The sequence below is a fragment of the Octopus sinensis genome, linkage group LG27, assembly GCF_006345805.1.
Source record: "Octopus sinensis linkage group LG27, ASM634580v1, whole genome shotgun sequence".
Lineage (NCBI taxonomy): Eukaryota > Metazoa > Mollusca > Cephalopoda > Octopoda > Octopodidae > Octopus > Octopus sinensis.
Genome location: NC_043023.1, coordinates 19,608,737 through 19,636,236, shown reverse-complemented (window position 1 = coordinate 19,636,236; position 27,500 = coordinate 19,608,737). Strand labels below are relative to the sequence as shown.

The 27,500-nt window shown below is 39.9% G+C and overlaps 1 protein-coding gene and 1 long non-coding RNA gene across 2 annotated transcripts in view; both read right to left on the bottom strand.

Moving 5' to 3' along the window:
• Positions 1-9,633, bottom strand: part of LOC115225294 (centrosomal protein of 41 kDa B) — a 36,430-nt gene extending 26,797 nt beyond the window's left edge. The window contains exons 1-2 of the mRNA XM_029796235.2: positions 9,490-9,633; positions 4,734-4,797 (exon numbers count right to left, since the gene is read on the bottom strand). Of these exons, the coding sequence (XP_029652095.1) occupies positions 4,734-4,797; positions 9,490-9,552 (127 nt within the window). The 5' untranslated portion in view covers positions 9,553-9,633. The remainder of the gene's footprint in view (positions 1-4,733; positions 4,798-9,489) is intronic.
• A 17,345-nt stretch (positions 9,634-26,978) lies between these two features.
• Positions 26,979-27,500, bottom strand: part of LOC118768252 — a 3,721-nt gene continuing 3,199 nt past the window's right edge. The window contains exon 2 of the long non-coding RNA XR_005004083.1: positions 26,979-27,289. This is a non-coding gene — a long non-coding RNA (uncharacterized LOC118768252). The remainder of the gene's footprint in view (positions 27,290-27,500) is intronic.

The following is a 27,500-nucleotide window of genomic DNA, read 5'->3' as shown; positions in this document are numbered from 1 at the left end:
ACCAGACCTCAGTCAAATCGTCCAACCCATGCTAGCATGGAAAGCGGACGTTAAATGATGATGATGACATATATATATATATGTAGCACCCACTACACTCTCGGAGTGGTTGGCATTAGGAAAGGCATCCAGCTGTAGAAACTCTACCAGATCAGATTGGAGTCTGGTTCACCAGACCTCAGTCAAATCGTCCAACCCATGCTAGCATGGAAAACGGACGTTAAATGATGATGATGACATATATATATCATCATCATCATCATCATCGTTTAACGTCCGCTTTCCGCGCTAGCACGGGTTGGACGGTTTGACCGGGTCTGGGAAGCCAGGGGCCGCTCCAGGCTCCAGTCTGAATCTGGCAGAGTTTCTACGGCTGGATGCCCTTCCTAACGCCAACCACTCCGTGAGTGGATTGGGTGCTTTTTACGTGCCACCTGCACAGGGGCGGAGGGTCCAGCATCGTCACGATCGGATTCGAGCATTTTAACGTGTCAGCGGCACGGGGGCAACGAGGTCCGGGGTACTTGGGGACTGGGGTATTTTGGGGATCCGGGGTACTTTGGGGATCCGGGGTACTTAGAATGGGTAGGGGGGTACTTAGAATGGGTAGGGGGTTACTTAGAATGGGTAGGTGACGAGGCGGGAGGGTACTAAAAGGGGATGGTCGGATTGAGGCAGTGTCAGGAGGAAGCGTAAGATCGTGGGCAGTTGATGAGCTATGGCGCCAGCAGCTTGTCTTAAGCATATGAGGAGAAGTGGTAGTGGGAGGAGGAGGAGGGAGTAGGGCGTACTCAGTGTAGATGAGTAAGGTGTATCCGGTGTAGATAGAGAGAACGGGGTATACTGGTATTGGTGGTGGGGGGGGGGAGAACAGTGTTCAACGGTATTGGTGGTGGGGGTGAGAACAGTGTTCAACGGTATTGGTGGTGGGGGTGGGGGGGCGGGCGCACCGCCAATGACTGAAAGATGGGAAAAAGATGGGATTACGGCTTGAGGCAGCCTGCGGTAAATATTGTAGAGAGAGAGATAGAAGATAAATCAAGTTATGGCGAAGGCTTGAAAGTATCTTAAAAAAGGTTAAATTTTCGTAACAGTGTATGAATAAACGTATTAACAACGAATAAAAAATATAGTAAGATATTTTTTAAGAACTTGCTGCGGTCATCGAGCGGGAGTTGAAATTGAAGAAGAAAGTAGTTGAACTGGGAATTTAAATTGCAGAATCGTAATAGTAATAGTAATGCGGTTTTCAAGTTTTAGCATATGAAGAAGAAGAGGGGAAAAGAAAAAAGAAGACCGCCAATGACTGAAAGATGGGAAAAAGATGGTTACGGCTTGAGGCAGCCTGCGGTTAAATATTGTAGAGAGAGAGATAGGAAGATAAATCAAGTTATGGCGAAGGCTTGAAAGTATCTTAAAAAAGGTAGCACCCACTACACTCTCGGAGTGGTTGGCATTAGGAAAGGCATCCAGCTGTAGAAACTCTACCAGATCAGATTGGAGTCTGGTTCACCAGACCTCAGTCAAATCGTCCAACCCAAGCTAGCATGGAAAACAGGCGTTAAACGATGATGATGATTATATATACATATTATTCAACATTGTGAAACTTAATTTAGACAGGATTTTTCTCTCCATTTCTTTTCCCTCGTTCGTCCCTGCTGAAGAGCGTAGGCTTGAAACATTGTGAAACCTTTCCATTTTCTCGGAGCATCAAAACAAATACACCTTGTTTGTCGTTCCCTCGCTTGTCACAGGTTTCTGTTTTATGTACACTCGAACCGTATGTGTATGTGAGTAAGCAATATTTGGGGCTGCTTTTCTCACCTCTTCGGTCAGACACTGACCATGGGCTTGCACCTAGAAAGTTACCCTCCCAGGTACAAGTCTGGGCTAGGTTGTTTATGGAAGACCAGCAGTCGCCCACGCATACCAGCCTCCCCTCTCCACACCACCGATGTTATCCAAGGGAAAGGCAAAGGGGCCGATACAGCTTGGCACCTGTGACATCGAAACTCATTTCTACAGTTGAGTGAACTGGAGCAATGTGAAATAAAGTGTCTTTCTCAAGAACACAGCATGCAGCCCGGTCCGGGTTTCGAACTCACAACCTCACAATCGTAAGCTTGACGCTCTAACCACTGAGCCATGCGCATGTGAACTGGAGCAACGTGAAATAAAGTGTTTTGCTCAAGAACACAACACGCAGCCCGGTCCGGGATTCGAACTACAACCTCACAATCTAACCACTGAGCCATGCGCCTTCACATCCTTTCAGTATCAGTAAAATAGATACCAGTCATGCACTGGGTCTCAGACCAAAAGGATGAAAGGCAAAGTTGACCTTGGCAGAGTTTGAACTCAGAACATTCAGATGAATGAAACACCAGCATGGTTAAGTGGTTAAGAAGCTTGCTTTGCGACTCCATGGTTTTGAGTTCAGTCTCACAGCAGAGCACCACCACCACCAGGCCCACTACTGCACTCCCAATTCACCTCAGTTGTTTTGATAAGGTCTAAACAAACACTACCCCCACACCCCACCCCAGCACAGCCACATCATCTCGACAACCCTCCTCGAATAATAATCAGCCTGGAGTATTTTACGAGCTGGATTAATTCTTCCTGCTCTTCCTCTGTCAACACAGTTATTGTTACAATGGATTATCTCCCCAACTTTCTAAACCCCACTAATCTCTTCAACATCAGTCCCGTATAACCCTTTAGCATACAGATTACTTTGTCAACTGTGAAATGCCTAGCAGTATTTCCTCTGCCGCTACGTTCTGAGTTCAAATTCCGCCGAGGTCGACTTCGCTTTTCATCCTTTCGGGGTCAATTAAATAAGTACCAGTTACGCACTGGGGTCGATGAAATCGACTTAATCCGTTTGTCTGTCCTTGTTTGTCCCCTCTGTGTTTAGCCCCTTGTGGGTAGTAAAGAAATAGGTATTTCGTCTACCACTACGTTCTGAGTTCAAATTCCACTGAGGTCGACTTTGCCTTTCATCCTTTCGGGGTTGATAAATTAAGTACCAGTTACGCACTGGGGTCGATGTAATCGACTTAATCCCTTTGTCTGTCCGTGTTTGTCCCCTCTGTGTTTAGCCCCTTGTGGGTAGTAAAGAAATAGGTATTTCATCTGTCACTACGTTCTGAATTCAAATTCCGCCGAGGTCGACTTTGCCTTTCATCCTTTCGGGGTCGATAAATTAAGTACCAGTTACGCACTGGGGTCGATGTAATCGACTTAATCCCTTTGTCAGTCCGTGTTTGTCCCCTCTGTGTTTAGCCCCTTGTGGGTAGTAAAGAAATAGGTATTTCGTCTGTCGCTACGTTCTGAGTTCAAATTCCACCGAGGTCGACTTTGCCTTTCATCCTTTCGGGGTCGATAAATTAAGTACCAGTTACGCACTGGGATCAATATAATCGCCTTAATCCGTTTGTCTGTCCTTGTTTGTCCCCTCTGTGTTTAGACCCTTGTGGGCAGTAAAGAAATAAGATTACCTTGTCAACTGTAAATCTTATGTATTTATTCATATTATTTTGAATTAATCATGCATTATCTCCGAGCTTTGCGATTTCAATATTGTTGTTTATTTTTAGAATGACAGAATGACATTGTAGGGTAGGTGTGAGAGGCCAGTTTTGGTTGGTTTCAATGCTAAAGGATTAATATTCCTATAAAACATCCAAGATGTCAATGGAATTATAATAGAAGACTAACTTTACCTTTCATTGTTATGGGGTTGATAAAATAAAGTAGCAGTGATATACTGGGGTAGACTTAACCCTTTAGCAATCAGATTATTGTCCAATGTAATGCTTATTTATCCATATTGTTTTGAATTAATCATAGATTATCTCATAGCTTTGAGATTTCGATGATGGGATTGTTTGATTTTAGAGTGACATTGTAGAGCTGGTGTGAGAAGCTGGACCTGACCAGTTTGGACATATCTGGGCCTGATATGACCAATTTAAATGCTAAAGAGTGGATCATATCTGATTGAGTGTTAATGGTGATGGCTATTTAACCTCAGGTCTGACCTGATCCAGACAGACCCATAATCAAAGATGTTCCAACTGTGACCATCCCATCTTTTATTCAGGCATAGTGTATCTAGGACTACATTATCCAATGTATAGTAGTTAGTATTAGTGGCTGTAGCTGTTGTTGTTTAGCCCCAGGTCAGTCCTGATCCAGACAGACCTATGATCAAAGATGTTCAAACTGTGACCATCCCATCTTGTATTCAGGCATAGTGTATCTAAGACTACATTATCTAATGTATAATAGAGTAGTTAGTATTAGAAGCTATAGTTATTGTTGTTTAGCCCTAGGTCAATCCTGATCCAGACAGACTTATGATCAAAGATGTTCCAGCTGCGACCATCTCATCTTTTATTTGGGCCTATAATTTCTAGGACTACACTGTTTGAAGTACAATACAGTATTCAGTATAGTTCTATCCATGACCATCATGTCTTACGTCCTCCAACACATTTTTCTCTAAAACAACATGAAGAGGAGGAGTAATTTAAAGGAGACTTCACTGCTATTTCTAGCTGAGCTAAGCAACGACACAGAAACTGTTTTGTTGACTCCTTTGAGAGACTAACATCTCATCCTGAGGGAGACTTAACTCTCATGCACTGTATGGTCCTTCAAAAGGACCGAGTTGAAGGTAGAAGGGTTTGATGGGGAGAGCCATGGAAAGAAAGGTGACTTACCAGTGTCCACCGTTGGTTTGACGTGTTTGTATTTTGGGTTGACTGGGATTTTCCGATCAAATGCCTGGAAAGGAAGATGTAGAAGAGTTTATGTGAAGTGTGTATACAGACAGGTGTTGAACAAAATAATGGAAACACCTCAATACTTCAAACAAATTTATTTTATTAAGGGGCAGGACCATCTTTGATAGTAATTACAGTTTGAATTCTACGAGGTATGGACTTGTACAAAGTTTGAATTGTTTCCAAAGAATTTTTTGTCCATTCTTCAGCTAAACCAGTCTCCAGTTCTTGTAGAGATGATGGTGGAGGATACTGACTCCTTACTTGTTTTTCTAAAATGCACCATAAATGTTCAATAATATTGGGATCTGGCGACTGTGGTGGCCAGATAATATGTTCAACTTCACTAGAATGTTCCTCGTGCCATTCAGTAACAAGTTTAGCTGTGTCAATTGGTGCATTATCATCCTGAAAGATTGTGCTTCCCTCCAGAAACAGTTCCGCAACCATAGGACGAATTTGATCAGATAAAATGCTTAAATAGTCTTGACAATTAATTCTGCCATGAAGGGAAACCATAGGGCTGGCAGATTTCCAAGATATAGCACCCACATATCCTCACAGATTCTCCTCCATGTTTAACAGTTGGAAGAAGGCAGTCTGGGTCAAATGATTCTTTTGGCTGTCTACAGACGTATACCCAGCCAGTGGTAAGAAATAAGGTAAAGGATGACTTGTAAGCCCAGTACTTATTTTATTGGTCTCTTTTGTTGAAATGCTAAGTTACGAGGAGGTAAACACACCAGCATTGGTTGTCAATCGATGGTGGGCAGACAAACACAGACACACACACATATATACGACGGGCTTTCAGTTTCCGTCTACCAAATCCACCCACAAGGCTTTGGTCAGCCTGAGACTATAGTAGAAGGCACTTACCCAAGGTGCCATGCAATGGGACTGAACCTGGAACCATGTGGCTGGTAAGCAAGTTACTTAGCACATAACTATTCCTATATATGATATATGTATATGTATATCCCAACAGTTTTCCTGAAATCGTAATTCCACCGTTGTGGAGGCCTTCCGGGTGGTCATCTCCGCTCGTGCACGGGTCCACCGATTATCGGTGAGCCGGGCGACATGTTCAGCCCGTCTAAACTTGCTGCGATTGGGATCACTTGGATGAGAAAGGTGCGATCCAGAGAGGAGTGGACAGCGTGCTGTGACCAGCGGTGTCAAACAGATGCCTGACGGACTGATCAGTCATGGTGATATATATATATATACTCTTTTACTTGTTTCAGTCATTTGACTGTGGCCATGCTGGAGCACCGCCTTTAATCAAGCAACTCAACCCCGGGACTTATTCTTTTGTAAGCCCAGTACTTATTCTATCGGTCACTTTTGCCGAACCGCTAAGTAACGGGGAGATAAACACACCAGCATCGGTTGTCAAGCAATGCTAGGGGGACAAACACACACATACACATATATATATATATATAATATATATATATATATATATATATATATACATATATACGACGGGCTTCTTTCAGTTTCCGCCTACCAAATCCACTCACAAGGTTTTGGTCGGCCCGAGGCTATAGTAGTGTAAGACACTTGCCCAAGGTGCCACGCAGTGAGACTGAACCCAGAACCATGTGGTTGGTAAACAAGCTACTTACCACACATCCAGCCACAACTAGAGCTTCACATGGCTCAACAGGTCTTCCTTCCCAAGCACAGCATATTGCCCAACATTTTGAGGGTTCTTTTTACGTGCCAGTTACACAACACTGGCATTTGCCATGACTATGATCTCAGTTTCACAGGTCTTCTCAAGTAGGGTGAAGCAGCACAAGCAGTCAGTGCCATATTGGACGAGATCTTGCAGCAGCCATTACCATCTCCGAGACTGGAGCGAGACCTCACCTGCATCCATTTGCCATGTGCGAGATCACAACAAGGCTCGCGATGGCAAACTGTATATAAGGGCCAAACAGAAACAGATTCATCCTCTCCGCTTCTTCGCAGCAGCGCTTGCTGAGCACACTTCACTGGCTGGGCCTGTTTGCATGTTGTACCTCCAGAGGCAATGGGCCCGCACTAACAGAGATACAACACCCCACACACAGCTTGAGATGGTTGCTGAGAGCAAAGCACTTCACCTGTTCTGTGAAACCTGTAAATAAACCGGTTGTAAATTGCATTTGTAATTAAAGACTTCTTTCTTCGCCTGCCGGAGCCTGAGCTACACAAAGAACAAGATATAATAGGAGAGGGCGATATTCTTCCGATATCGTAAACCTTGCCTTCCATTATAACAGAATAAGGTCTCGGTCACTTGTTAATGCCTCCATGGGGCCCAACATTAAAAAATCATGCTTCACCACCTCATCACATGTCTTCCTGGGTTTGCCTCTTCCACAAGTCCCTTCCACTATTAGAGTGTGACACTTCTTCACACAAACGACATGTAAATAGTGGATAAAAAAAACAAACAAACCCAGAAAACATCAGGGATGTTGCCCACATAAGTTCAAACTTCTCCATTTTAATGGGGATCTTTCATTTTTTCAATTTTTTTCATGATGCCCTTGGAATTGTTGGTGGGGAGGCATCTCTTTAGGAAAAACAATTTTTTGAAAACTAATGAATTTGCTTCTCTCACCATAATACATGGAATTTTGGAAAAAGTTAAGAGTGATTTAGCTATTGTTTTTTGCACATCTTACGACCATCTGATACCTTCCTTGTTTCTTTGTTTAATATTTTTCTCCCCGTAAAGTGGCGAGCAGGCAGAAAAGTTTGCACGCCGGGTGAAATATTTAGCAGTATTTCATCTGTCTTTACGTTCTGAGTTCAAATTCTGCCAAGGTCGACTTTGCATTTCATCCTTTCCAGGGTCGATATATTAAGTAACAGTTGTGTACTAGAGTCAATCTAATTGACAGGCCCCCTCCCCAAAAATTTCGGCCCTTGTACCTAGAGTAGAAAAGGATCTTTTCGGTTTGAACAGCAGTTTTTTCTAGCCGGGTCATATGAAATTGTCACCCATAATTATGACCCTAGTATCGATCTATTGCATTTCAATCTGTTTTAGGGTTAGGGATGGCGGGAAAGGTATCGTTTTTTTCTTCACAAATGTAAATAAACCCAATCTGTTTCTTAAACGAGGGACATATTCATACGGCACAGAATGTTTTTTTTACCTCAATAGACGTCATTGATTGGTTGAAATTGCAGAAATTGAAGAAAAAAAGACAACAAATATCTTACAAACTATAGAATTTTCTCAATAAAGCCAAGAGAAAAAGATGTTTTATAAACACATTCTACCAGTATACAAAGTTTAAAATTTTTTAGTTACCTGGAAATTATGTTAAAAACGGCCGGTCAAACCGAAAAGATAAAAATTTTTTTTTTTAATGAGGTTTCTTTCCTCGGTTTTAAGCGTGTAGTGACCAGAGAATCAACGAAAAACGGTCCGCGGAGATCATTTTTCGAAACTTTCTATTTACTAAAAGATGCCTCCCCTTAATTTCCAAGGGCCCTGTGAAAAAAAATCTGAAAAATTCATCAAAACGGAGTAATTCCAATTTACGTGGACAACATATCCCTGATGTCCGACAAAAACTGCTTGGATAGAAAAAAAAAAAATTTTAAGGTTGTCCATAAGACTCGAACCCACATCTGTCATGTTTACAAATGTGTATTCTTCGTTTTTTTGTATTTTTCTTTTCTTTTCATATCTAAGAGGTTTTCAACGCTATTTACACACACCATTATGTGTGAACAGACATACAGAGATATATATTTATACAGACATAGATATATAGATACACATACACCCAAAGAAAGAAAGATAGATAGATAGACAGACGGACATAGTTGCTGTGTATGGATTTTACTTTTGCCCCGAACCGGTATCGTAGCATTTAAGCACCTTATTCACCTGAATCTTAATATATATATATATATGTATCAAAAGAAAAACAGGACGCAAAGGATTTTGCGGTACATATGTTTCTGGCTTTATTGAAAAGTTTATATCAATGCATAATTGATATAACATGTAGATCAAAAGCCTTCTTCAGCCGCGTACAATTGCCACACCAAGGACATGTATTACATTATAGCAGGTTTGAGAAAAAGTTTGGGGAAAAAAAACCGAGTTTCATTGGGAAAATAAATCCTCATAGGCGTACATGGTATTGCTAGACTCCAAAACAAATCGTCCATACCGTTTCTTCACTCGATAAAGAATATATATATATATATATATATATATATATTATTGGTAAAAACGGTAAGATAACAAAAGAAAGAAAGAGACCTCAATATTATGAAAAAGAGGATATATATATATATATATATACATATATACACACATACATACACACGTGCAGACAGCTATTCACACATTTATACTACACACCCACTCACACATTTTATGTGTATTTATGCGTGTTGACAGCTATACACACGTACACGTACATACTATATAAAAGCAGTTATATACACACGCACACACACATTATTTATATATATATATATATATATATATATATATATATATATATATACAATACGTGTTGCATTACAACAGTTATACACACGCAAACACCAATAAAACTTTATATACAGGCGTTTATATATACACACAGGCAGTTTAACGCTCTATACACATTCGCACACTAAATACATATCTATTTCCCTTCCCCTATGGACATGTGTGTAGGCTTACGGCAGGCTTGGTCGTCTTCTTCTTGTTCGCCAGCATCACTCCACTTCGATAAACACCCGCCATCTTCCTCGTTACGTTGGCAACTAGACTCGCTGTTACGGAGCATGCGCACTCACACGCAAACCGTTTCCGTTATTAACGCTTGTCTAACCTTTATGTCAGACCATAGACCCGTGTCCGTTGCAAACGGGGGCGGGGGGGCACTTTGGATGGCACTGGTCGGCACTGGCCCTTACTATTCAATGGTACACACTTAGATGGCGTAACTTCGGTATAGGTACCAGAAGTACCGGATACATTTCAAGAAAGTGTTTTTTTTATATATAATATATATGGGGGGTTAGGGTTTTTGTTATGTTCAGAAATGTAAACAAAGTCACTTACGGTACCTATACCGAAGGATCGCCCCCTATAGATTTACTCCACTTAAGTATTGTTACAAATTAGTGCTTATCCAGAATATTCTTATTTCTTTACTGCCCACAAGGGGCAGAGGGGACAGACAAACGGATTAAGTCGATTACATCGACCCAAGTGCGTAACTGGTACTTCATTTGTCGACCCCGAAAGGATGAAAGGCAAAGTCGACCTCGGTGGAATTTGAACTCAGAACGTAACGGCAGACGAAATAACTATTTCTTTACTACCCACAAGGGGCTAAACACAGAGGACAAACAAGGACAGACAAACGGATTAAGTCGATTACATCGACCCCAGTGCGTAACTGGTACTTATTTAATCGACCGTGAAAGGATGAAAGGCAAAGTCGATCTCGGCGGAATTTTGAACTCAGAACGTAGCGGCAGATGAAATACTGCTAAGCATTTCGCTCGGCGTGCTAACGTTTCTACCAGCTCGCCGCCTTCTTATCCAGAATATTCTGCAGATCCCCCAGGCACCAAAGTCTAGAGACGGGCCTGCATGGGACCTTATACAGCGAGAATATTTGTCAATGACAAACTACAGTGAATAACATTCTTACGGGTTCGAATCTCTCTCGAACGCATTTAAACTGCTATCAAGGTTATTTTCTTCTCAGTGACAGATAGTCTTTCCGTTAAGCGCTTCGACTCATGAATTTGCATTCATTACAATAAAAAAAGATCTTCACATCGAAAGATGGCATTGCGTCTAAAAATTACTCTTTTACTCTTTTACTTGTTTCAGTCATTTGACTGCGGCCATGCTGGAGCACCGGCTTTAGTCGAGCAAATCGACCCCGGGACTTATTGTTTGTAAGCCCAGTACTATTCTATCGGTCTGTTTTGCCGAACTGCTAAGTGACGGGGAGACGTAAAACACACAGCATCGGTTTGTCAAGCAATGCTAGGGGGACAAACACAGACACACAAACATATACACACACACTTATATATATATATACATATATACGACAGGCTTCTTTCAGTTTCCGTCTACCAAATCCACTCACAAGGCAATGGTCGGCCCGGGGCTATAGCAGAAGACACTTGCCCAAGATGCCACGCAGTGGGACTGAACCCGGAACCATGTGGTTGGTAAACAAGCTACTTACCACACAGCCACTCCTCTAAATGAATTAAACATCAGAGATGTTTTTGTCCCATGCAAAAACTGCGGAAGCTACTCAGACATTTTCCAAGCTCTTCTAAATCCGTTGTAATGCCGGAAACAGCTTCTGTATCGTCTGCAGGTATCTCAGGGTCACAAGTGTTTCGCCCCTTAGCCTGTACGTTTCATGTGAGTGGGGCAGCGTGGACTGAGTTAGCCATCGCCGACAACATGGTTCCACTTGCGATTTATTATCAACCATAGCTATCTCGAACTAGTTTTAGATACTGTGTCTATTTCCTTGATGGTTCACATCTATCTATCTATTTACCCATCTATCTATCTATATATCTATCTATCTACCCATCTATCTATCTATCGCTCTGTCTGTCTATCTATCTATCTATCTATCTATCTATCTATCTATCTATCTATCTATCTATCTATCTATCTATCTATCTATCAATTGATCTATCTATATCTGTCTATCTATATCTATCTATCTATCGCTCTGTCTATCTATCTATCTATCTATCTATCTATCTATCTATCTTTCTCTCTCTTTCTATCTATCTTTCTCTCTCTTCCTATCTATCTATCTATCTATCTATCTATCTATCTTTCTCTCTCTTTCTATCTTTCTTTCTCTCTCTTCCTATCTATCTTTCTCTCTTTCTATCTGTCTATCTATCTCTTTCTATCTATCTATCTGTCTGTCTATCTACCTATCAATCCATCTATCTATCTATCTATCTATCTCTATCTGTCTATCTCTCTCTCTCTATCTATCTATCTATTTATCTATCTATCTATCAGTCTGCCTGACTATCTATCTGTCTATCTATTTATCTATCTATCTCTTTCTATCTATCTGTCTGTCTATCTATCTGTTGATAAATGAAGTACCAGTTGCGTCCTGGAGTCGATCCAATCGACTAGCCTCCCTCCCCCCAAATTTCGGGCCTTGTGCCTAGAGTGAAAAGGAAATTATTACTTCCGGGAATCTGCTAGCTAGGAAACACATATAGCCTGGCTTTTGCCTGCCCCACTCCCTCGCTTTGGATTAAACGGTATACACACCCATACACAAAACACCCACGAGGGACTTTCAATTTCCGTCTACCAAATCCACTCAAAGGGCTTAGGTCGGCCCGACCGAAAATGTAGTAGAAGACACTTGCCCAAGGTGCCACGCAGTGGGACTGAACCCGGAACCATGTGGTTGGGAAGCAAGATTCTTACCACACAGCCACTTCTATATATATATATACGATGGGCTTCTTTCAGTTTCCGTCTACCAAATCCACCCAAAGGGCTTAGGTCGACCCGAAACTGTAGTAGAAGACACTTGTCCAAGGTGCCACGCAGTGGGACTGAACCCGGAACCATGTGGTTGGTTAGCAAGCTACTTACCACACAGCCACGCCTGTGCTTCTCTTATTTTCTGTTCATCACGTTTAGAATAGAAAATTACGTTCGGCTTCGAATTGTAAGATTCTCAACACAATTGCCCTCCTTATAGACAACAGCATAAAGATAGACAAATCAACTGAAATTGAAAGTTGTTTCCCTTGTATCAAATCACAATTATCTCCCTTATACGCACCTTATACTCTTTACTCTTTTACTTCTTTCAGTCATTTTGACTGCGGCCATGCTGGAGCACTGCTTTTAGTCGAGCAACTCGACCCCGGGACTTATTCTTTTGTAAGCCCAGTACTTATTCTATCGGTCTCTTTTGCCGAACCGCTAAGTAACGGGGACCTAAACACACCAGCATCGGTTGTCAAGCAATGCTAGGGGGACAAACACACACACACACACACACACACATATATACATATATATATATATACATATATACGACAGGCTTCTTTCAGTTTCCGTCTACCAAATCCACTCACAAGGCATTGGTCAGCCCAAGGCTATAGTAGAAGACACTTGCCCAAGATGCCACGCAGTGGGACTGAACCCGGAACCATGTGGTTGGTCAGCAAGCTACTTACCTCACAGCCACTCCTGCGCCTGTATCTTAAGGAAATTTAGTATTTCAATTTGATATGCGGCAAGTTGGCACAGTCGTTAGCACCTGCCGAATAATAACGTTTACCGGCATTTCGTCCGTCCCCACCCCGCAAATTTCAGGCCTTCTGTCTATAGTAGAAAGAATTATTATTACTATTATTAAGGCGGCGAGCTGGCAGAACCGTTAGCACGACAGGCGAAATGCGTAACTGAATTTCGTCTGCCGTTACGTTCTGAGTTCAAATTCCGCCAAGGTCGACTTTGCCTTTCATCCTTTCGGGGTCGATAAATTAAGTACCAGTTACGCACTGGGGTCGATGTAATCGACTAATACCTATGTCTGTCCTTGTTTGTCCCCTCGTGTTTTAGCCCCTTGTGGGTAATAAAGAAATAGGTATTTCGTCTGAGGTTACGTTCTGACTTCAATTCTGCTGAGGTCGACTTTGCCTTTCATCCTTTCGGGGTCGATTGAATAAGTACCAGTTACGCACTGGGGTCGATATAATCGACTTAATCCGTTTCTTTGTCCTCTCTGTGTGTAGCCCCTTGTGGGTAGTAAAGAAATAGGTATTTCCTCTGTCTTTACGTTCTGAGTTCAAATTCCGCCGAGGTCGACTTTGTCTTTCATCCTTTTGGGGTCGATAAATTAAGTACCAGTTACGCACTGGAGTCGATGTAATCGACTTAATACCTATGTCTGTCCTTGTTTGTCCCCTCTCTGTGTTTAGCCCCTTGTGGGTAATAAAGAAATAGGTATTTCGTCTGACGTTACGTTCTGAGTTCAAATTCCGGCGAGGTCGACTTTGCACCTGTAAAAAAAAAGAAGGGCTCTTGCCCTATTATTCAGGCACCCGTGGCTTTTTCCACAAGGACCGTAAAGCAACTCCTCTACTGGGAGTTTAATTTTTAACTGTTATATTGTTTACATGCTGTAAAACCCTTTGTATCATCCTGTTTTTGTCTTTTAATGTTATTTTATGTGAGCCCTTGTGGCTAATAAAAGAAATTATTATTATTATTATCATTAAGGTAGTGTGCTGGCAGAACTTTAGGTCACTCTCAGTCTATCTTTCCCACAAATTTTTTCGGATCTTTTCGGTTTGACCGGCAGTTTTTTAAAATAATTTCCAGGTAACTAAACACTTTTAAACTTCGTATACTGGTAGAATGTGTTTATAAAACATCTTTTTCTCTTGGCTTTATTGGGAAAATTCTATAGTTTGTAAGATATTTGGGTCTTTTCGGTTTGACCGGCAGTTTTTTAAAATAATTTCCACGTAACTAAACACTTTTAAACTTCGTATACTGGTAGAATGTGTTTATAAAAATCATTTTTCTCTTGGCTTTATTGAGAAAATTCTATAGTTTGTAAGATATTTGGGTCTTTTCGGTTTGACCGGCAGTTTTTTAAAATAATTTCCACGTAACTAAACACTTTTAAACTTCGTATACTGGTAGAATGTGTTTATAAAACATCTTTTTCTCTTGGCTTTATTGAGAAAATTCTATAGTTTGTAAGATATTTGGGTCTTTTCGGTTTGAACAGCAGTTAAAAAATAATTTCCACCTAACTAAACACTTGTAAACTTCGTATACTGGGTAGATGTGTTTATAAAGCATCTTTTCTCTTGGCTTTATTGAGAAAATTCTATAGTTTGTAAGATATTTGGGTCTTTTCGGTTTGACCGGCAGTTTTTTAAAATAATTTCCAAGTAACTAAACACTTTTAAACTTCGTATACTGGTAGAATGTGTTTATAAAACATCTTTTTCTCTTGGCTTTATTGAGAAAATTCTATAGTTTGTAAGATATTTGTTGTTTTCTTTCTTCAATTTCTGCAATTTCAACCAATCAATGACGTCTATTGAGATAAAAAAACATTCTGTGTCGTATGAATATGTCCCTCGTTTAAGAAACAGATTGGGTTTACTTACATTTGTGAAGTAAAAAAAGATACCCTTCCCCTACCCATAACCCTAACCCTAAAACAGATTGGAATGCAATAGATCGATACTAGGGTCATAATTATGGGTGACAATTTCATATGACCCCACTAGGAAAAACTGCTGTTCAAACCGAAAAGATTCATTTGTTGTTTTTTTTCTTCAATTTCTGCAATTTCAACCAATCAATGACGTCTATTGGGGTAAAAAAAAAATCATTCAGTGCTGTATGAATATGTACCTCGTTTAAGAAACAGACTGGGTTTATTTACATTTGTGAAGAAAAAAAAGATACCCTTCGCCACACCCTAACCCTAACCCTAAAACAGATTGAAATGCAATAGATCGATACTAGGGTCATAATTATGGGTGACAATTTCATAAGACAACACTAGAAAAAGCTGCTGTTCGAACCGAAAAGATCCAAAGAAATTATTATTATTAAGGCAGAACTTTAGATCACTCTTCTTTCCTACAATCTTTCTTTTCCCCTCCTCTTCCTTACAACTATTTCTTTCCCCTCTCTTTCTCTCGCTATGCATCGCTTCATCCCTATCTCTCCCCTGGATCCATTTCATTAAGGTACCCCATCAGGACCCAAGTTTGCCTCAAATCACTCTACCACCATCATCGCCCCCAAACGACTATACCACCTTCGTAGAAAGAACAGCTAAATGTACCTCAAATCACATGCTATCATCTATAAATAAAAATATATTGGAAAGTTCTTGATTTACAAAAAGACAGGTTGGTCATCGTTGGAACATCTTTGATCATGTATCTGTTTGGATCAGGAATGACCTGGGGCTAAACAACAACAACTATAGCCACTAATGCTAACTACTATACTAGACATTAGATAATGTAGTCCTAGATACACTATGCCTGAATAAAAGATGGGATGGTCACAGCTGGAACATCCTTGATCATAGGTCTGCCTGGATTAGGACTGACCTGGGGTTAAACAACAACTATAGCCATTAATACTAACTACTATACTATACATTAGTAAGTGTAGTCCTAGATACACTATGCCTGGATAAAACATGGGATGGTCACAGCTGGAACGTCTTTTGTCATAGGTCTATCTTGATCAGGACTGACCTAGGGTTAAACAACAACTATAGCCACTAATACTAACTACTAAACTATACATTAGATAATATAGTCCTAGATACACTATGCCTGGATAAAAGATGGGATGGTCACAGATGGAACATCTTTGATCATAGGTCAGTCTGGATCAGGACTGACCTAGGGTTAAACAACAACAACTATAGCCACCAACACTCACTACTATGCTGTACATTAGATAATGTAGTCCTAGATACACTATGAATAAAAGATGAGATATGCTCAGTAGGAGGTCTACTGGATCATGACTGACCAAGGGCTGAACACACATCATCACCATCGTCATCATCCCCATCATCACCTGTTGCTAGTCTCTGCCCCCTCTCTTGGGGTTTCTTTTTTAATCAAAACAAAATCTCCACATGGTTCCCACAATCCATATAATCACTCCCCAAACAGTTCCCCCTGCAGACAAGTCTAATCCTGTTATTCTAATTAATTCGTCACTAATTAACACAGCATGGTTGATCGGTTAACTAGTTCGCTTGCCTGTTAATTTTGCAAGCAGGTTCGTTTAGCTGATTGGATGAACTGAGGCACTCATCGTAACCGACGGGGTGCTCATGCATGTATGAATGTATCTGCATACATGTATGTCTGTCTATTACATCTGTATAATGATGTGTGTATATATATATATATCCTTGTTTTTTTCTGTGTATCTTTCTGTCGAAGAGCGTAGGCTCGAAATGTAAAAGACTTTTTCTATTTCTATTCCTGAGTGCCATACTAATACATTTGTTTGTTTGTACTCCACCTGCCTTCGTCTTTTGTTTATTTTCGTAAACTTTCCCTTTATATATATATAATGGCAGTGCCCCAGCATGGCCACAGCTCATGAGCTGAAACTAGAATCAATCAATCAATCATATACATATATATATATATATATATATATAAAGGAAAAGTTTACGAAAATATGTATTAGATGTATTAGTATAACGCTCAGGAATTGAAAAAGTCTTTTACGTTTTGAGCCTACGCTCTTCTACAGAAAGATACACAGAAAAAAAACAAGGAGAGAAAAAAATGCGTGTAGTGGCTAATGATCTATCAATATATATATACACATGGCCGCCGAGGTCAACTTTGCCTTTCATCCTTTCGGGGTCGATTAAATAAGTACCAGTTACGTACTGGGCCAATGTCATTGACTAATCCCGACCCTGAAATTACTGGCCTTGTGCCTTTGGTAGAAAGGATTATTCTTATTACTAAAGGTAGTGATCTGGCAGTTTTTTTCTTATTATTTGTTTCAGTCATTTGACTGTGGCTATGCTGGAGCACTGCCTTTAGTTGAACAAATCGACCTCCGGACTTATTCTTTGTAAGCCTAGTATTTATTCTATTGGTCTCTTTTTGCTGAACCACTAAGTTACGGGGACATAAACACACTAACATCAGTTGTCAAGCGATAGTTGTGGGGACAAACACAAACACATATATATATATATGTATTTATATACGACGGGCTTCTTTCAGTTTCCGTCTAGCAAATCCACTCACAAGGTTTTGGTCTGCCGGAGTCTACAGTAGAAGACACTTGCACAAGGTGCCATGCAGTGGGACTGAACCCGGAACCATGTGGTTGGTAAGCAAGCTACTTACCACACAGCCACGCCTGCGCCTGTTAGTATGGCTGGCAAAATGCTTAGCAACATTTTGTCAGTCTTTACGTTGTGAGTTCAAATTCTGCTGCATTCAAATTTGCATTTGATCCTTTCAAGTTAATGTAATCAACTAAACCCTGCCCTGAAATTACTATGGTAGAAAGGATTATTATTATTATTATTATTATTGAGTGAGAGAGCAGTTCATGCCATCAAAGTGACACTGGGGTACAAATATACGAAGCCCAGTATACCCATCATGCCTACCCATCTGATAAGGGTACACTAGGCACATGCATGACAACCATAAGTGCGCGACATGGTGATCTCATATCAAGATAAACAGCACATGACCTTGCAGGTGGGGCCCAGTTAGAATTTTCTTCAGGTCGAGTAACCCATCCGGCCCAAAAGGTCCCTGAATAAGGGTTGTTTAAGGATGTTGAACGAAACACCCATGTTTCCAGAGGTGAATTATTCAAACCCTAAAGAATCCCTCTCAACACATGGCTATGATGCTCCCCCACTACTTCTACTCGTGATCAGAGATGCACATATCGTCAGCCACTATTATTATTATTATTATTGTTATTACTTGAAGGCACTGAGCTGGTAGAATCGTTAGCACACCAGGCAAAATGCTTGCCAGTCTTCATGTCCGAGGTCGACTTTGCCGTTCGTCCTATCGGGATCGATAAAATAACTACCAGTTAAACAACTATAATTGATGTAATCAAATTTAGCCTTTCCTCGAAATTGCTGGCCCTGTGCTAAAATTTGAAATTGATATTAAGGTGGTGAGCTGGCAGAGTCGTTAGCACAGCAGGAAAAATACTTAATGTCATTTTGTCTGTCTTTGTATTCAGAGTTCAAATACCTTCAGAGTGGATTTTTCTTTCAGGGTTGATGTAACTGATTTAACCCCCTCCCTTTGAAATTACTGACCCTGTACCAAAATTTGAAATCATCATTAACCCTTTAGTGTTCAGATTACTCTGTTAAATGTAATGCTTTTTTATTTAACCCTTTCGTTACTGTATTTATTTTGAGATGCTCTGTGTTCCTTTCAATTACTTTAAATATAACAAAGAATTTAGTAAAATAACTTAGTTATCATTAAGCTAGTGTTAGGAACATAAATTGTGACTAAGGTTTGGTGGAAGATTTTAATTCAAAACTTATGAAAACAAGACATTTGTACTCAGAGCCAGAGCCGGTTTCAGCTGGGTTGGTATCAAAAGGGCTAAATTGTTTTGAATTAATCATGCATTATGTTATAGCTTTGAGGTTTCAATGATGTGATTGTTTATTTTTAGACTGTCAATGCAGGTTAGGTGTGAGAGGCTAGATATGGCCAGTTTGAATATAAAATATGTAGAATATATTGGGCCAGATTTGGCCAGTTTAAACACTAAAGGGTTAAGGCAGTGGGCTGGCAGAATCGTTAGCACACTGGGCAAAATGCTTAGCAGTATTTCATCCGTCTACGTTCAGAGTTCAAACGCCACCAAGGTCAACTTTGTCTTTCATCCAGAATGAAAGACGATATATGATGGAAAATGATGTGAAGACTTGAGGACTAACAGCTCATGTATCTGGTTCAGTACTCGGTTCCTGAACTTGGTGATGCCTTGCGCCTATCAGCAAGACACTTTATTCCACATTGCCACAGTCAACTCTGCAGCAAATGATTAACGGTCTATGACTGGTGCCACCCACCCACTGCATGGAGAAGAGAGACTTGTCTAACGTTTAAAGCTGAGGTTGATTGAGGTAGATAGAGCTGTGTGTCTTGTCTAAGATTTACAGGTTTTGTTGACTGAGGTAGACAGAGTTGTGTGTCTTGTCTAAGATTTACAGGTTTTGTTGACTGAGGTAGACAGAGTTGTGTGTCTTGTCTAAGATTTACAGGTTTTGTTGACTGAGGTAGATAGAGCTGTGTGTCTTGTCTAAGATTTACAGGTTTTGTTGACTGAGGTAGACAGAGTTGTGTGTCTTGTCTAAGATTTACAGGTTTTGTTGACTGAGGTAGACAGAGTTGTGTGTCTTGTCTAAGATTTACAGGTTTTGTTGACTGAGGTAGACAGAGTTGCGTGTCTTGTCTAAGATTTACAGGTTTTGTTGACTGAGGTAGACAGAGTTGTGTGTCTTGTCTAAGATTTACAGGTTTTGTTGACTGAGGTAGACAGAGTTGTGTGTCTTGTCTAAGATTTACAGGTTTTGTTGACTGAGGTAGACAGAGTTGTGTGTCTTGTCTAAGATTTACAGGTTTTGTTGAGTGAGGTAGACAGAGTTGTGTGTCTTGTCTAAGATTTACAGGTTTTGTTGACTGAGGTGTGTGTCTTGTCTAAGATTTACAGGTTTTGTTGACTGAGGTAGACAGAGTTGTGTGTCTTGTCTAAGATTTACAGGTTTTGTTGAGTGAGGTAGACAGAGTTGTGTGTCTTGTCTAAGATTTACAGGTTTTGTTGAGTGAGGTAGATAGAGTTGTGTGTCTTGTCTAAGATTTACAGGTTTTGTTGACTGAGGTAGACAGAGTTGTGTGTCTTGTCTAAGATTTACAGGTTTTGTTGACTGAGGTAGACAGAGTTGTGTGTCTTGTCTAAGATTTACAGGTTTTGTTGAGTGAGGTAGACAGAGTTGTGTGTCTTGTCTAAGATTTACAGGTTTTGTTGAGTGAGGTAGACAGAGTTGTGTGTCTTGTCTAAGATTTACAGGTTTTGTTGACTGAGGTAGATAGAGCTGTGTGTCTTGTCTAAGATTTACAGGTTTTGTTGACTGAGGTAGACAGAGTTGTGTGTCTTGTCTAAGATTTACAGGTTTTGTTGAGTGAGGTAGACAGAGTTGTGTGTCTTGTCTAAGATTTACAGGTTTTGTTGACTGAGGTAGACAGAGTTGTGTGTCTTGTCTAAGATTTACAGGTTTTGTTGACTGAGGTAGACAGAGTTGTGTGTCTTGTCTAAGATTTACAAGTTTTGTTGAGTGAGGTAGATAGAGTTGTGTGTCTTGTCTAAGATTTACAGGTTTTGTTGAGTGAGGTAGATAGAGTTGTGTGTCTTGTCTAAGATTTACAGGTTTTGTTGAGTGAGGTAGACAGAGTTGTGTGTCTTGTCTAAGATTTACAGGTTTTGTTGAGTGAGGTAGATAGAGCTGTGTGTCTTGTCTAAGATTTACAGGTTTTGTTGAGTGAGGTAGATAGAGTTGTGTGTCTTGTCTAAGATTTACAGGTTTGGTTAACTGAGGTAGACAGAGTTGTGTGTCTTGTCTAAGATTTACAGGTTTTGTTGACTGAGGTAGACAGAGTTGTGTGTCTTGTCTAAGATTTACAGGTTTTGTTGACTGAGGTAGACAGAGTTGTGTGTCTTGTCTAAGATTTACAGGTTTTGTTGACTGAGGTAGACAGAGTTGTGTGTCTTGTCTAAGATTTACAGGTTTTGTTGAGTGAGGTAGACAGAGTTGTGTGTCTTGTCTAAGATTTACAGGTTTTGTTGAGTGAGGTAGATAGAGTTGTATGTCTTGTCTAAGATTTACAGGTTTTGTTGACTGAGGTAGACAGAGTTGCGTGTCTTGTCTAAGATTTACAGGTTTTGTTGAGTGAGGTAGACAGAGTTGTGTGTCTTGTCTAAGATTTACAGGTTTTGTTGAGTGAGGTAGATAGAGTTGTGTGTCTTGTCTAAGATTTACAGGTTTTGTTGACTGAGGTAGACAGAGTTGCGTGTCTTGTCTAAGATTTACAGGTTTTGTTGAGTGAGGTAGACAGAGTTGTGTGTCTTGTCTAAGATTTACAGGTTTTGTTGACTGAGGTAGACAGAGTGTGTGTCTTGTCTAAGATTTACAGGTTTGTGTGAGTGAGGTAGATAGAGTTGTGTGTCTTGTCTAAGATTTACAGGTTTTGTTGACTGAGGTAGACAGAGTTGTGTGTCTTGTCTAAGATTTACAGGTTTTGTTGAGTGAGGTAGACAGAGTTGTGTGTCTTGTCTAAGATTTACAGGTTTTGTTGAGTGAGGTAGATAGAGCTGTGTGTCTTGTCTAAGATTTACAGGTTTTGTTGACTGAGGTAGACAGAGTTGTGTGTCTTGTCTAAGATTTACAGGTTTTGTTGACTGAGGTAGACAGAGTTGTGTGTCTTGTCTAAGATTTACAGGTTTTGTTGACTGAGGTAGACAGAGTTGTGTGTCTTGTCTATGATTTACAGGTTTTGTTGACTGAGGTAGATAGAGTTGTGTGTCTTGTCTAAGATTTACAGGTTTTGTTGAGTGAGGTAGACAGAGTTGTGTGTCTTGTCTAAGATTTACAGGTTTTGTTGAGTGAGGTAGACAGAGTTGTGTGTCTTGTCTAAGATTTACAGGTTTTGTTGACTGAGGTAGACAGAGTTGTGTGTCTTGTCTAAGATTTACAGGTTTTGTTGACTGAGGTAGACAGAGTTGTGTGTCTTGTCTAAGATTTACAGGTTTTGTTGACTGAGGTAGACAGAGTTGTGTGTCTTGTCTAAGATTTACAGGTTTTGTTGACTGAGGTAGATAGAGTTGTGTGTCTTGTCTAAGATTTACATGTTTTGTTGACTGAGGTAGATAGAGTTGTGTGTCTTGTCTAAGATTTACAGGTTTTGTTGACTGAGGTAGATAGAGTTGTGTGTCTTGTCTAAGATTTACAGGTTTTGTTGACTGAGGTAGACAGAGTTGTGTGTCTTGTCTAAGATTTACAGGTTTTGTTGAGTGAGGTAGACAGAGTTGTGTGTCTTGTCTAAGATTTACAGGTTTTGTTGAGTGAGGTAGACAGAGTTGTGTGTCTTGTCTAAGATTTACAGGTTTTGTTGAGTGAGGTAGACAGAGTTGTGTGTCTTGTCTAAGATTTACAGGTTTGGTTAACTGAGGTAGACAGAGTTGTGTGTCTTGTCTAAGATTTACAGGTTTGGTTAACTGAAATACGACTGGTGTGTCCTCCTTGCCCATATACAGATTGTGACATAATCCTGGTAACTGCTGAAATGCAAAGTGACGTGATATGTATCATGTGACATAAAGAAGTGAAACAGGAACAATTGAGAAATTACTTTTTATTCAAAAAGCACAAACTGTCGTTTTTGTTGCCACAGGGTCAAAAATGTTGTGTGGAGAGGTCACAGGGTCAAAATGTAATGTGGAGAGGTCACAATGTCAACATGTAGAGTGGAGAGGTCAAGATGTGACGGAAAGATGTCGTAATGTCCAAAGATGTGACGGAGGGATGTCATAATGTCCAAGATGTGACGAACAGGCGTCGTAATGTCAAGATGAGAGATGGAGATGTCGCAATGTTAACATGGGATTGTAAAAGATGTTTGTCAAAATGACGTCGCAATGTCAAGATGCGATGCAGAGGCGAAGAAACGACGACACCGCACCGTCAAGATGTGGAGAAACGTCAAAATGTCCATATGCCGTGTAGAGAGAATGTCGCAGTGTCAAAATATGATGAAGAGACGCTGCAATGTCACGAGGTCAAGATGAGATGAAGATGTCACAAGGTCAAGATGTTAACAATATGATGGTCAGATACGAAGCTATCCGGATGTCAAGACACAAAACGGTCCAGATTCTCTAGATGTAACGGGTAATCTGGTAGACGTCAAGATTGGAAGATGCAAAGACATCTATATATATATATATATATATATATATATATATATATATATATGAAGAGGAAAAAAAACGTAATGCAATGCCAGTTGCAAAGATGTCCAGATGTGAGGGACACCAAGATGTCCAAATGTTTTAAAACACATCACAGCATCTTTAAGTAACGACACCAGACTTTCAAGGCCCAGACGTTCCGGATGCAAGGAGGACACAGTGGGGTCAGGAGAGGTAGGGGGCCGAGAGAGAGAAAGGACCAGAGACACAAGGAGGAGAGAGGGGGTAGGTCGATGGCGGGAGGGGAAGAAGTGGGCAGGCAGTGGAGAGTGTATTCATGAGGTGGTTAAGATTTACATGTCCAGGAAAGATGCAAGAGAACTTAGAGAGAGAGAGAGAGAGATAGCAGGAAAGAGTGTGTGGGAGGAGGGAAGAGGAGGTGGAAGGAGGGGAAAGGTCGGAGGTGAGGTCAGAAAGGGGTAAAAAAAAAAGGGAAAAAGGAAAAAAAAAAATCAACTAAAACGTTTTTTACAATATTCAATTTTGCATTTTGTTTTAAATAACAATGTTAGTGAGAGTGAGAGAGAGAGAGAGAGGAGAGAGAGAGAGAGGGAGGGAGAGAAAGGGAGAAAGAGAGGGAGGGAGAGAGAAGTGGAGAAGAGAGATAGTCAGAAAGAAGGATAGATAAGGGAGAAGAAAAAAAAGGTAGAGAGAAAGGGAAGAGTCAGAGAGAGTAGGAGGAGGAGGTAGACTGAATAAGGAGGAGGAAGGGTAAGTGCAAGAGGTGATGAGGAGAGAGAGTAGGAAATGTGGATAGAGTGGCAGGAGGAGGGAGAGGGTGGCAGGAGAGAGAAGAGCAGGAGGAAGAGGGAGAGAATAAGGAGGAGCATGCTAGAGTAGGAGTAGGAGGTAGACGACAGAGACAGAGGGTAGGAGATGGACAAGAGGAGGAGGAGGAGGAGGAGGACAGACAAAGTGGGGAGGGGGGAGGAGCGTGTGCTGAATCAATGCATTGTTGTGTATGAAAGGAGTGATGGAGATTTGGAGGCTGGCATGATGGAGTGGTGGGCATGGTGGAGTGGTTTTCATGATGAGGAGGCAGAGGAGGAAGAGACGGAAAAAAAAAAAACAAATATGGAAATTTTGCACCAAGTTGATATTTTATTGAGATCGATAGGAACAGGCAGTGTGTGTGTGTTTATATATGTGTGTGTGTGTGTGTGTGTGTGTGTGTGTGTGGGTTTATATATATATGTGTGTGTGTGTGTGTGTGTGTGTGTGTTGTGTGTGTTTATATATTATGTGTGTGTGTGTGTGTGTGTGTGTGTGTGTGGTTTATATATATATGTGTGTGTGTGTGTGTGTGTGTGTTTATATATATGTGTGTGTGTGTGTGTTTATATATATATATATGTGTGTGTGTGTGTGTGTTTATATATATGTGTGTGTGTGTGTGTGTGTGTTTATATATATATATATGTGTGTGTGTGTGTGTGTGTTTATATATATATGTGTGTGTGTGTGTGTGTGTTTATATATATATATATGTGTGTGTGTGTGTGTTTATATATATATGTGTGTGTGTGTGTGTTTATATATATATGTGTGTGTGTGTGTGTGTGTGTTTATATATATATATATGTGTGTGTGTTGTGTGTGTTTATATATATGTGTGTGTGTGTGTGTTTATATATATATATATGTGTGTGCGTGTTTATATATATATGTGTGTGTGTGTGTGTGTTTATATATATATATATGTGTGTGTGTGTGTGTTTATATATATGTGTGTGTGTGTGTGTGTGTGTTTATATATATATGTGTGTGTGTGTGTTTATATATATATATATGTGTGTGCGTGTTTATATATATATGTGTGTGTGTGTGTTTATATATGTGTGTGTGTGTGCGTGTTTATATATGTGTGTGTATGTGTTTATATGTGCGTGTGAGATGTACAAGGTGAATATATGTGGTTGAGTATATAGACATGAGAGGATGTGTGTATATATTATTCAAAGGCATATATGCATGTGTGTGTGTATGTGCGTGTCTATATATGTGTGTATGTGAGTGTACACGTGCATACGCACAAACATATGCCAGAAAATATGAAATGTGTGTGTCTATATACACACACATGTGTATATACACATATATATGTACATGTCTATATATATACATATATATATATATACACACATGTACATATATGTATACATATATACATACAGTCGTGGCCAAAAGTTTCGAACACAGATCTATAATTAGAATTTTTATATTAAATGTCCAAATATATATGTTGTATATAATTAATTTGAATGGTAATTGGACTTTACGATTTTAATTTAAAAAAAACCTTCCAAACTTTTAGCCACAACTGGGTGCTTTTATATATATACACACACACATATATATATATATATATACACATATATATATATATGCACACACATACATTATATATACATACACACACACACATTCTCTCTCTCTCACAAATATGTTTATATACATCATATGAACTGAGCACTCATAGTATATACGTACTACATCAATTGATGAAAACATATATATACATATATATGTATGTATATTTATACACACACACACACATGCACGCAAACAAATATGTTTACATATATATATATATACATATGTTGGAGTGCGGCAGACTAGGCTGTTTAACCCTAGGCCAAACATCATTACAGACAGACAGCTACGAACAAAGTGGGGCTTCCATTTGTGACCATCCCTGCTTCCCTTCCATTCATACATCAAGGACATCATACTTCAACACCCAACACAACGAGTCGATCTTCATCAAAGATGGTATAGTGTAAGGTGAGGGCAATCCTGCTGCTATTTCTTGCAGGTCGCACTACCACGTACAACCTTCCTCTGTATTCAGAGAATATCTATAGCTGAGAGTGTGTATACACACACGCACACATATATATACATATATATAAATATATATTTTATATATAAATATATATCATGTATATAAATATATATTATATATATGTATATATATATATATATATATATATAATTTATATCTTATCTTTTCCTTTACTTCTTTCAGTCTTTAGGTTGTGGTCATGCTGGGGCACCGCCTAAATCTTTTAGGCCCCAGGACTTATCTTTTTGGCTTCTTTGACCAAACTGCTAAGTTATATCTTTATATATATATATATATTTATACATGTGCCCCAGCTTGGCCACAGCCTCACGACTGAAACATGTGCAAGAATAAAAGGACAATATATATATATATGTGTGTACGTGTGTGTATGTATGTGTGTGTGTGTATATATATATATATAATATATATATATATATATACACACACATATACACAAACAAATGTGCACATAACTTTAAACCCCTTTGAGAATCCTTAAAGCTTAGAGGGAGAGGCGGATAGAGAAAAGGGCAGGGTAAAATGCCCTGCCCAGAGCCCTTGATATGACAAGATCTGGCATGGTGGGGAGTGGGGGAAATTACAAGGGCAGTGGAGGACTGGGGGAGACTAGAAAACAATACGGGTATGTCGTGGATGGGTTGGGGTAGACAAGGTAGTGATGTACAGCTAGAGTTGTCTGGGAGAGAAAGAGAGAGATCCTTTTTTTGGAGGGGAGGGGTCAGCCATCACCTCTCACATCTAATATGCCCACCACTACAGAGTGACTAGACAGGAGAAAAAAGAAAAGAGGGGGTTTGTGAAAGGCCAAAAGGACCGGATGGGGAGTGGTGGGCAGGTGGTTGGTGGTGGTAGGTGAGAGAGAAACCAGACCCCTGGTGATGGAAAAATGATTTAAAGCTGGGGTCTGCTTCTGTCCCCCACACGTTTACCTCATCTAAAAGAGGACACATATAGGGGTCCTGGTGATTAATTTAGGAATAAACTACCACATAACTCCCTCTATCTGTATGTGTGCATCTGTGTGTATATATATATATATATAATATATATATATATAATTTAATAAGGGTAGAAATTGATATTAATCAATTAAAACCAGTGGCCCAGCATATTAAAAAAAATCCGAAGATTTTGGATATTTTAATCTTATATATATATATATATAATATATATATATACACACACAAATGTATACGTATATAGACAAACAAATATTGGTTTCTAATTT